We start from the raw sequence: 12381 nt of genomic DNA, 5'->3' as shown, positions 1-12381 counted from the left end.
CAGGTGTTTTGGACTATGACGCCCATCAGCCCCGGCCAGCAGGCATGGGCTTGGGCCCCAACTTCAAAGGAGGCTTCAACCTGAGTTGCACCTCTTAGCCAAAGATTCCCCACCCTGCATTGCTCTGGTATTAGCAGTGTAGTGGAAAATTCAGAAAGGCAAGGTCCTTTCATGTTAGTCACAGCCATGCTCCCCCTTTCTTGCTGCTGGGTTAAGAATGAGATCCTCTTTAAACTTTCTTCCACAACAGATACCCTAGGAGCCAATAAGCATGAAAGGGGAGAGTGTTAGCTGCTGAGAAGAGTCTTCTCAGTGGCTGACTCCCTTCTTTTCACTCTGATTGTCTCCAATCATCAGGAATGGACAAGGAAGCATGTTAGAAGACTCTTCTCAGTGGCTAACACACTCTCCTTTCATGCTGATTGTCTCATAGGATGTTGGAGACATAGGGACCCTACTGGGACTCTGCTCTGAAAAAGTAAGGGGTCTAAGACCTCCCAAGGCCCTGGATGACTACACCCCTGGGTATTAGGCAGCAGGAAATTCCCTTTTGCAATGCATGATGGATCTTTCTGAGTCAGACATGTGAGTGGGCCAAGCTCAGAAGTGAAGGACAAGGTGGCACCCCTTCCTTCCCCCACAGACACAGGAAGGAGCCATGGAAGACAAGAGACCCTCAAGAGGGCACTGTTCCAGACCGCCCTTGAAAAAGGGTCATTCAGACCTGAAACATGTTGGGCTCTAATAAACAGCATCCATAGAAGGTTTTTGTTGCTTTGTGATTGACCTTGGCATTCTTGAGGAACTGGCTTCCTCCTTTGTTGACTCTCTTGTGCCTCCTTCCCTGCCCTCATTCCATGTATAGAAGCCAATTGGACTGGCAGTTGAATCTTATTTTAACATATCATTAGCATAATATTTTAACTGGTGTTGGGACAGCACCCTCCTGGGGGCAGCAGGATAGCTGCATGGCCCACAAAGCTCTGTTCTCCCAGTACCTCACTGTCAGTCCCAGCGTCCGCCATCTGAAGTGCTTGCCTCACTCTCCCTGATGGCAGGGCCGGCTCAGTTCTGAGCTTGCGCAGTATAATGCGCAGTATAATGCGCAGTATAATGCAGCCTTTTCCTCCTCAGGGATTTCTTCAGTTTGTTTTCTCTGGGAGGTGATGAATGGGAATGGGCATCCCATAATAACAGTTCACCATTGTTTTTTTCTGTCTATGTTGCCTTCGCAGAACGTCTCCTTTGAGCTCCGCCCAGGGGAGGTGACGGCGCTGGTGGGCCTGAACGGCAGTGGGAAAAGCACCTGCGTGGTCCTCCTGGAGCGCTTCTACGAGCCCCAGTCCGGGGAGATCCTGCTGGATGGGGTCCCGATCCGGGAGTACGAGCACAAGTACCTCCACAGAAAGGTGAGAGGGGCCTGCAAAGCGTGGCTGAGATCAGTGGCAAACTCTTGTCTCCTTGTGGTCCCAAATGTTTGGGAGGGAATGGCAGTTCCGGTTTTTCACAAAATGGGAAGCATATTTTACAAACTGGGAAATGATGGGATGTGGTCGAGCACTAGAGAGGGACATGGGTTGGAGAAGTTTATGTCCACAAAGCTTCATTGATTCAAAGCCACCCTTCAGCCTGGTTCTTGAACGTGTCCAGAGGAGAGCAACAGAGATGGTGAAGGAGCTGGAGATCCTGTCCTGTGAGGAGATGTTGAAAGAGTTATGTAATATCCTTTCAGTGCCATGGTTAATCCCTGGAACATACGAGCAGTAGTGAAGGAGGGAGCCCCTGAGCATGCACAAAGTGCCTTCCTGTCACTATTCCCTTTCATAAATGAGATTAGGTGCTTGGGCTTCTGACATCAGAAAATCTAAGATGGCGGTAGAGGCAACAGCTATGGGCGATGGAGCCCTACCACCAATGGCTTTTGTGGGGTAATTTCCCCTCGGCCGGAGGCTACAGTGCACAGGAAATACGGGGGAGCTTCCTATGCTACCTCCCTCGTATTTGACCTGGACCTGGATGCCAGCTGTCCGCTGCCGCCTCTCGCGGTGGAGAGCACCAAGCTGGGCTGGGGCCAGAAATGGGCTGCGGCCTTTTGGCGGGCCTGTCCTCGGGAGACGCCGCTTTGTTGTGATGATCTTTCGGCGGCTTCTGGGGGCCGGGAAGTGCCCCTGCAGCTGCTGCCGTCCTACCATCTGGCCTTTGTCCATTTTGCCTTAATATCGGCTGCGCTCACACCCCGGCTCCTTCACCTCGGCTTCTTTGAGAAGAACTTCCCTGTTAGTTTCGACTTCGAGGGGCCTGTTTAGCGCACCCTCCTCCCAGCTGGAGCTGCTGGACGTTCAGATCAAGAGGGGTTGCCGATTTTGATTTTGCAAACGGACTATCACCCACACTGGTTTCTATGCCAGGGTGGGAAGACTTAGACCAGGAGCTTCCATCTGCAGTTACATCTTCGGACTATACAGGCGAGAAGCCCTATTGTTGAAACTCAGTTGCCTCTACCTTATTGTTTAGCTTTTTCTGTCTAGTTTTTTGATGTTTTATATGTTTCTGCTTTGTACGTCGCTCAGAGTGGTTGGGTAACCAGCCAGATGGGCGACTAATAAATGGAATGAATGAATGAATGAATGAATGAATGAATGAATGAATGTAAGAGCATAAGAAGAGCCGGCTGGTCAGGCCAGTGGCCCATCTAGTCCAGCGCCCCGTTCTCACAGTGACCAACCGGTTGCGTCTGTTTAGCCTGGAGAAGAGACAATTAGGATAGAATAGGATAGCCATCTTTCCAAGGCTGTCATGTAGGTGACTGGGCAGATTTGTTTTCTGAAGCTACAGAGGGTGAGGCCCAAACCAACCAGTTCAAATGACAAGAAATGAGGATTTCCTGATAGTATAGGCTGTGTGACAGCAGAACTGGCAGCCTTGGGAGGACATAAGAATATAATAAGAGCCTGCTGGATCAGGCCAGTGGCCCATCTAGTCCAGCATCCTGTTCTCACAGTGGCCAACCAGATGCCCATGGGAAGCCTGCAAGCAGGACCTGGTAGACTCTCCTTTGTTAGATTTTTTTTTTAGTAGAGGCTGAATGGAGACCTATCGGAGATGCTGTAGATGCAGCAGATTTCCTGCTTGGGCAAGGGGGTTGGACTAGATGACCTTTCAGGTGACTTCCTTTCACCTCTGTGATTCTAAGACCATTCTGTGGAGCACCCTCCTCCAACCTTGCACCCTCCAGATCCTTTGGACTACAACTGCCATCTGCCCCATCCAGCATAGCCATGCAGGTTGAGGTTGAAAGGAGTTGTAGTCCAAAAGATCTGGAGGGCACCAGCTTGAGGAAGGCTTATCTGGAGATTAAGGGTCAGATTGGCCTAACAGAACATATAGTAGAAGCTGTCACCTCAGGCAGCCAGTTTCTAGAATCAACAAATTAATGCATTAACTTGTTTGAAATGAAACCAAATTCCATTCTGTTCAATGATAGGGAACCTGGCTAGGTGGAGGGGGGGAATGTTGCAGTCAGGAAATTCCTTATTTATCTCACGCCGCCCCCCCTTACACCACCTGCTGCTTCTTACAATGAGATAGGCAAGGGTGGCACAACTAAATTATTTATTTGCCCAGGGCAGCAAAATAAGTTGAGATCTGCAATCTTGGAGGTACAGTGAATGTTGCCAGGACCAAATAACTGGGCTCCAGCTGCTTTTAAAATGTGACACATGCACATACATACACGAACAAAAGCCAGAGAACAAAATGTGCTCACATTTATCGTGCCCAAAGATGACCACATGGATCCAGGCCTACCTTGGAAGCAGCACTTACTCATGATGGCTTTTCTCAGAAACTGCGTAAGAGCCCTATTCTTTCCCCAACCCCAGTCCGTTCCTAATAGCCATGCCTCGTTCTTCTTGTAGGTGGCGCTAGTGGGTCAGCAGCCCGTCCTCTTCTCTGGGTCCATTTGGGACAACATCACCTACGGGGTGCAGGATTGCAGCAAGGAGGAAGTGATTGCTGTGGCAAGAGACGCCAACGCCTTCGCGTTCATCAAGGAGCTGGAAGGAGGGTTTGCCACAAGTGGGTGAAATCTTTTTGGCACCCCCATCCTGTTCCATCTCAGCAAAACTCCACCCTCCTTCTCTCCCCAAAACAGCTGTCCAAATTCTCCACACGCTTCCTCCGCCACCCCACATACTGAATGGCTGCCATCCGCTGAATTACTCCATCTGGGAAAGTGCTGGTGGGGAGCCACCAAGTCAGTTATACCCAGAATTATGTAGAAGAGAATAAGGAACTAGAGCTGTGAATAGAAAAATAAGCTTTGTGATCCTCAAGTCAACCTAGGGTAGTGGTTAGAGTGCTGGACTAGGACCTGGGAGACCAGGGTTCAAATCCCCACTCAGCCATGAAAACTCACTGGATGACCTCAGGCCTGTCACCATCTCTCAGCCTAACCTACCTCACAGGGTTGTTGTGGGGATGAAATGGGGAGGGGGAGGAAGGGGGCAGAAATGTGATTCAGTTGGCATTTAAAGTTGAATCTATGTAGTTTGCCCTGTCCAAAATAAAAACCAAAACACAGCCACCCCTCAAAATGCACACTTCCACGAAGTTTGCAATGCAGGTCTCCAGCCAAGTAAGGTGTACAAAAATATACACATTGGGGTCAAGGGTAGATACAAATGAATATATTTATGAAAATAGCATATAAAATGCATTACTTTAGATGAAATTGCTGTACAAAGATGAGTACATTAGGAAAAATTTGCACTATAATGTGGAGAATGAAAAAGAGAGAGAAACCAAAATTGACAGGTTCACCCGTTCTTAGGAGGAGGGAGACTCGTCCACGCCACCTTGAGTTCCTTGGAGGAAAGGCGGGATATAAATCTATTTTAAAATAAATGTAATTAAAAAAAAATTCATACCTTCTGTTATAATAAAATATTGTATTCTTTGCTATTATTAAAATACCCCCCCCATTTAAAAGAGTTTGACATGGTTCATAGATAGGTGGTGCAGAAGGATGGTCGGTGGCCATTTTGGAAAATGGCTTCCACAGACTTAGGCCAACCTGACCATGATTTGAGCAAAACAGAATCCCCCTCCCCACTTCAACATGGAAATTACTGTCAGTAATAACTTTCTTAAGGAAGTCTATTACAAAGACAGGACCACTAGGGGAACCTGTGGTCTGACCCACACAGGGCTTTTCTTGTTGCTCACAGGAGCTCTGTTTCTCTGACATTATTTACTCATAGATAACATATATGCTTTCTTTCAGGGTGAAATTTTCAAAACCATAGTACGGCAGTTATTAATGAAACCATGACCTAAACCAAAAATACGATGACATTAGAACAGTTGTAGTTGAAACAATACAGAGCATTTGAGGCAGTTTTATTTTTTTAATGTCAGGGTCCATTTAAAAGCCAGTAGAGTAGGGGGCGATGTGTATCTCCCTAGAAATGGAATTCCTCAAGCATGGGGCCACTACTGAAAAGGTCTGATCATCTCTCATGCCCACCAGTGACATTGATCTTATGGGCAGCTGAAGCTGATCTCAAGGTCCAGGCAGGTTTGTGATAATGGAGGAACTAGGCACAAAAGAGAGCAGGGCTTGAAATGCATCCTCCAGGGCTTCTGGCTGCCCTGCTTGTGACTCTTCTTCAGGAAGAACCCAGGAGTCCTACTTTCAACTCCCATTTTCATTGCCCTGCCAGCTCCCTCCATTCCATAGAATGAACAGAGAAGTTCAAGACCCTCCTTTACCTGCGAATCCCCTTCCTTGACGTTCAGCTGGTGCGGCCACCACTCCCATCCCTGCTGCTCTGGCAACAAGGGTTTAGGATGCCGGCTTTTCCCTCTCTCCACCTCTTTTTCTGTTTCCTGCCTCCCTGCAGATGTTGGGGAGAAGGGAGGCCAGCTCTCCATCGGGCAGAAGCAACGCCTGGCCATCGCCCGGGCCCTGATCCGTGACCCAAAGGTCTTGGTGCTGGATGAGGCCACAAGCGCCCTGGATGTGGACAGCGAAGCTGCCGTGAGTGCAGGATGGGCCGAGGTGGGTGGGCAGGGTAGGAACTAAACAACTTACTGGGCAGGGCTAGGTCACGTGAGAAGGGTCACCCCGTGGAGGCTGGTAGCACCAAGGTCAGTGAGGCAGTGAATCCGCTCTGGGTTTTAACCCAAACTTTCAAGGGGCTGTCCCTGGACAGCTCCTTGAAAGTTTGGACTAAAACCCAGAGCGGATTCACTGCCCCACTGACCTCAGAGCCACCAATCTCTGCTGGGATACCAATGGATGCATGGGGGGGTTGGGTGTTTGTATGATGGTTTGATTTCATTTATTTTTAATTGAAAATTGAACCTGATCTCAACCTGCACTTGGTGCCAGAGATCATGTGATGTCACTAGTACTAGTAATCTGTTTGCTAATATGCTGAAGGCACAGAGCGCTGAAAGTCTCACTAGTACAGACTAGGCATGAGATCATTGAAATACAGTCCTTTCCTTTACAAATTAATATTACCAAAAGTGGTACTAACACTGGACTAAGGGGAGGGGGAGTTCTCCAGGGACTCTTTCAGGTGAGGCAATGGCTCAGTGGCAGACCACCTGCTTTGCGTGCAGAGGTCCCAGTTTAATTTCCGGCCACGTTCCTAACCGCAACATCCCAGTGCCTATGGAGAGCCTGACAATCTGAGCCAAGGAGCCTGGAAGCACGCAGGGGGCCTGACCCGGAACGGAGCAGAGCCTCCAATAGCTCTGCTCACGTTCCAATGCATGTGACTTTTTCTGCTTAAAGAGCTAACTGGGCCTCCTCTGTGGGGGTTGGGTGTGCGTGTTACAGGACACAGGATTGTGGGTGTAACCCATGATTGCGCAGTAATCATGATGCAGCATTTGTGAACGGAGGTTTCATCTCTGAAACGGACTCTTGGAGCTGCACACGCTGCAATCTTTCCTTCTAACAGCAAACAGTTGATGGGATAGCAGCGAAAACGGAGCCACTGAAAAACAAGAGGGAGGGATCGGCATGCTCAGGTGAACCCTCAAGATTTTCAGAAATATGAGAAAAATTAGGGGATAAAACCCTGCAGGGGGCAAAAAAGCACACCCAGTAACAACCCAACAAGGAGTGAGGCTTCTTAGCAGCCATAGAGCTTAGCCTTCCGTGTAGGTCTTCCTTTCTCAGCTTAGCCGACCTTGGCATGAAATGAATGTGGCAGCATTACATTATCCTGCTTCCTGCAAATGCTGACCTACTTTACAGGGCGGTTGTAAGGAGTGCTAAGAATGTGACATGCTGTGAGGACACTACAAACTCTGTATAAATAAGGAAGCTCTGTTATAAACACATTGCCTTCCCAGACCGCCCTGAGAACTTAGATGATGCAAGTAGTTAGTGTTGTATTCAACTAATTTTTACTCAGAGTAGACCCAACATTGCTAATGACCATGCCTAATTCAGATCCATTAATTTCAATGGATCTACTTGGAGTAAAAGTTAGTTGAATACAAGCCTTAGTGTTGGACTAGGACCTGGGTTCAAATCCCTACTTAGACATGATGAAGATCACAGGGTGACCTTGAGCCAGTTGCTGTGTCTCAGCCTAACCTAGCCTACCTCACAGGGTTGTTCTGAGGAAAAATGAGAGAGGGAGAACCATGTACACCACCTTGAGCTCCTTGGAGGAAAGGTGGGCTATGCATATAATAAATAAATATAGTGGATTTAGTATAGATTTTGTCTTTTCCCCCTAGATCCAGCAGTCTGTGATGAACGGGCAGGCCCAGGCGGTGCTGGTGATTGCTCATCGGCTGCAAACAGTGGAGAACGCACACAAGATTGTGGTCTTGGAGGGTGGGGAGATTGTTGAGGAGGGAACTCATGTCGATTTGATGGGCCGGAGGGGCCCCTATTACAGACTGGTGCGAAGGAGCCAGACAGGAGGGGGCAGTTAGGCAACTTTGGCTCTGGATTTAATGGTCTTAGAGGATCCCCCCTCCCTTAGATGGCAATGTGTGTATGACTTCACCGACTTCAAAATGTGGTAAGCCGCATTTGCAGGCTTTCCTGCTCATTCTGCTGAGTGGGACCTGGATCTCAGCCCCAAAGTCTGGCCCTAATGGGGCCGCTGTAGTGGGGGAAGGGAACATTGTTTGGCCAAATAATTGGCTGGCTTTTTCTGAATGCAAACTGCAGACTTGGCAAGAAAGGGACAGAACCTGTATTACGGAGGGATAGAGTGACAAAGAGATGGAGTGGACTGTACAGCATCCAGAAGTCACTATGTACTGGGTCATTTGGGGAAAGGGATAGTGGATGCCTGTTTCTGAGATCTGGAGGGGGTGGCGGGGAAGGTTTGAGTGGGAGAAGTCTTTAAAAAGCAGTCAAGAAAAATATATTTCTAAAGTGTAGCTCAGGGGTCGCCAGCCCGTCGACTGTGGGCGCCGTGGCACCCACAAAGGCCTTCAATGGTGCCCCCATCAGGAAGCCCAGAATTTAAGTTTTCATTTTTTAAAAATAAATCTCTAGCCCTCCTAGAAAGGTTATGGAAAATGTACAGCTGCCTTTTAAAGCGATGAGAAATGAGCCAGCTTGGCTGCTCCTGCCTGGCAGTGTTTTAAGCCAATGAGTGAAGTCAGAGTTCTGATTGATAAGTGAGTTGTTTGGACACCAGGCAATAGGAATCTCTGGGGTCTTAAAGAGCTGCTGTTTTGCCCTCCCTTTAGTGCACCTTTCCTGCTTTTTTTCTAGTCCTTGGAACATCCATAGTTTTCCTAGCAACGAGGCTGCATCTGTCCTGTGTTGGGTTCGCCTGAGATGAGGTAGCGCCTAGAGATTATTTTCTACAAATACTACCACCCAGTAAGCATGGGTGAATGCTTAAAGTATCCCCTCCTTCCAAAAGGCAAATGTGAAAACTTTACAAAGAGGCTAAAGCCCCTCTAGTACAAAGGCAACCCCTGCTATAGCCTTTTGATGAAAAAACAAGAGTCCTGTGGCATCTTAAAAACTGACCTGTCAGAAACAGACATAATTTGGAAATTGTCCCGGGGGAGAACTTAAGTGGTGCCTTTTAAAGTCTGGCCCCAAACCTCCATTTCAGAAGACTGCAAGCAGCCCCCTACCCCACCGAGTTCAATAGCGTTTCCTCCCAGGTAAGCGGACGCAGGAGTTCCACTTCAGTCACTTCCCTTCTCTATGCAAGGCTGGCACCTTTCCAAATCCTGTCTCTTCTCTTAAGTGTGACCGAGTTCTCTTTATTAATGGCTACAAGTTGGCCTCCTGCTGTTGATGATCCAGGCGTGTGGCGAGGTGTCAGGACAACAGCATTTTGTAAAGTGTGTGCCTGTGGCTAAGCTTTACTGTCTGCAATATGTGTCTGCTATGGGAGGTTGCCCAAGGGTGGTTCCACAGGGCAGAGGCAGCTGGCCCACCCGGTGCAGCATCCCGTTCCCACAGTGGCCACCAAGATTCTCAGGGGAAGCCACAAGGCGGACCTGAGGGCAACAGGACTCTCTCAGGGCCTTGTATTGAGCATTCTGCTCCCGGTGCTGGAGCCATTGCGGTTCCTAATCTTCCCTGAACTCATCTAATATTGATTTAAAGCCATCTATGTTAGTGGCCATCGCTGCATCTTGTGAGAGAGAATTCTGTGTGAAGAAGTAATATTTGAGCTAAATCTACCTATCACAAGGCATTTACAGCTCTGCATTTTCAGACAATGAAATTTACCTTCTTAGAGTTGAGTGCCTCTGCACCTGTGGCAGCCCATGGGTCGGACCTCATACACTCTACGTTATGTTGTAGATTGTATTTAACACCCAGGCAAAAATATTTAGTGAAACTTGTAGTGGTGGTTGGTTCCTATGCTCAGTGCTATGGATAAGATCACGCATTTGCTGAGTTTGGACAGGCCTCTGATGTTTAATACGGCTAAATTCACAGTGAAGTCTGCTCAGCTAAAAGGCTAGACAAGTATAGGTGGCCAGTCTTGGTATTTAAGGCTTTCTTTCTTGTGTATGTCGCTTGTTGTATGTCTTTGTGTTACTTAATGTTTATTTGTGCTTTTATCTGGCTACAACCTGTATTTGGTTGCCTTAATAAATTTGTGATTTGAACCCTGTGTGAAGAAGCACTTTCTTTTATCCATCCCGAATTTTCCAACATTCAGTTTCATTGGAGTACAATTAATATAGTGTTATAGTCCCCATAAAAAAAATCCAGCAATCTTAAAAATTTGAATTGCTGTTCTTGCTGAACAGGAGAAACCAATAAATAACCCTTCCCTTCCCCAGGCTTATTCAGGAATTCAATAGCCATGCTAACGCACAGCAAGCAAATAATTAAGGTTGGAAGGCTACAATTTTCTATATTTTTCTATTTTTTGGCCATTACGAGCTATCTACTAGCATGTATATCAGTATGAAAATGAGTGATGTAGAGACAAGCAGTGTTAGTAACACAGTCAGGTTTCATTCTGGGCCTTTATTCTTGTTTCCTCTTTCTGGTCCTTCGTGTTCTCTTTCTTTCTGGGAACCTAGCCAATGCTGGCCGGACCTCCTCCTTAGCAGCATACAGGCTCAGCCACCAGGTCTGACTGCAAAAGGGACTAAGCAGGTGCGCTGGTGACTGTGGGCTAGTTGACCACGAGTCCTCCAGGCCTGCCTAGGAACCACTCAGCAAAGCTTGCATAGTAAAACCTCCAGCAAATGCCATCAGGAAAATTACAGCAGCTAATAGAGCCAGCATAGGATCACAGATAAAGATTGCTTAGACAAGAAGGGCTATATAAGGCAGTTGGGCCACAACATTTTGACCAATGCTGGCCATACCTGGGTTAGGAGAACAGAAGACTCCTGCTGTAGATCTACACACAACAAGGGTGAGGGAACTCCATTACTGATTGTGTTAACTGGAATGTGATGTATTATGGTCTTTGGTATACATCCCCTGTGTTGATCTGGAACTCCGATTCCTTGGCTGTGGCCACACATAGCATTATATGTATGTTTTATAAGTTAATAAACAGAACATTGTAAGATCTTCTGCTGTTGGGCTCTTAATTAATTTTCTTAAGATACCCCTATACCAAGGCATATTCCTTGATGGGGTCTCCAACCAGTAGTCTATTTCAGGCTAACCGCTGGCAGAAACTGGAAGCTCAGCTGACCACAGCATTTGCCATATAGGTATTCTGGGTAGCTCACGGCCAAAGGGGTGTACGGAGAACCCTCAATCTTGTGCTTTCGTAAGAAACAGGTTGCTCAGCCCATTTCAGAACCAAAGATGCAAAGGACAATTTTTGGACTTGCGCTAGATGATCCAGTAACTGTCCTGCAGGTATTTATCAGCTTAGTGATAGATGGGAGCTGGCACTCAGGGCAGCCTTCATGTGCCAACCTCACCCTGAATGCCTTTTATCCAAGTCTACACAGCCCATGGATGACTTTGGTGATTTTGTGCAAGCCACACAGTCTCAACGCTGAGTGAAGATTCCGTCAGTGGTCAAGCTTGTGCTCTGCTTTCAGACTGCACCCCCCAGATGTAATCCCTGGGATTGCTGGTAGCAGAGCTAGGAAAGCCCCCCTCCCCCTGCTCTGTCTCAGACTTTGCCCAGTTACAGTTTGGACTGACCTAAATGGATCAGGGCTCTGACTCCTAAAACAGATTCACGTGTCCAAGCAAGTCCTGGATGCTGTTTAATTTGATCTTGTTTCATGATACCTCTTTGTTGATAAGGTCATTCGGGGATTTCTGCGACATTTAAATGTTTGTCCATTGAGGCTCTAATTGCAATCACCGACTTAATTATCACACTTTGAACTTTCTTTTCTCATAGCAAGCAATCTCTTGGGGAAGGCAGCTCGGATATCTGAGGTGAGAAGGGTGTGTGTGCATAAATCCCCTCCCCCCTGCAATTCTGTCCCTTGTGCCAAAATTACAAACTGGGATATATAAAGCATTGTAGCAGTGGAGGGCTCCTCCAGACAAGCTGTTTAGTGAGCATCTGTTCCAATTTGTTTGTGCGGAGGTTATATACAACAATGAGCATTCACCCCAAATTACTTCTGTGGTGGTTATACACCTTCCCATTAACCGTGAATTAATCCCACACTTTTCAGTGCATTTCCCAGTCGGTCTCCCAACTGAAAGAGTCAGTGGCTTTGCTTTTCTACAGGGGATTCGTTGCATTAGTGCCGTGTTCAACCTTGGGTTCCCAGATCTTGGTGGACTACAATTCTCATAATCCCTGACCATAGGCTAAGCCAAGGAGATGATGGGAGTTGCAGTCAACAACTCCTAGGGACCAAGGTTGAAGAACACTGCCCTAGGGTGACAGAGTCCTTTAATCTCATTAGGCAAAACTAATT

General features: G+C 47.5%; 1 protein-coding gene across 3 annotated transcripts in view; it reads left to right on the top strand.

Annotated features, from left to right (window-relative positions):
• TAP2 (transporter 2, ATP binding cassette subfamily B member) overlaps positions 1 to 11053 on the top strand; it is a 44113-nt gene extending 33060 nt beyond the window's left edge. For all 3 annotated transcript variants that reach the window (XM_061620706.1, XM_061620708.1, XM_061620707.1), the window contains 4 exons: positions 1236 to 1409; positions 3918 to 4077; positions 5904 to 6040; positions 7765 to 11053. In XM_061620706.1, the coding sequence (XP_061476690.1) occupies positions 1236 to 1409; positions 3918 to 4077; positions 5904 to 6040; positions 7765 to 7965 (672 nt within the window). In that variant the 3' untranslated portion in view covers positions 7966 to 11053. The remainder of the gene's footprint in view (positions 1 to 1235; positions 1410 to 3917; positions 4078 to 5903; positions 6041 to 7764) is intronic.
• Positions 11054 to 12381: the final 1328 nt, after the last annotated feature.

This window comes from Rhineura floridana, chromosome 3 (genome assembly GCF_030035675.1).
Source record: "Rhineura floridana isolate rRhiFlo1 chromosome 3, rRhiFlo1.hap2, whole genome shotgun sequence".
Lineage (NCBI taxonomy): Eukaryota > Metazoa > Chordata > Lepidosauria > Squamata > Rhineuridae > Rhineura > Rhineura floridana.
This window is presented reverse-complemented; position numbering and strand designations above follow the sequence as displayed.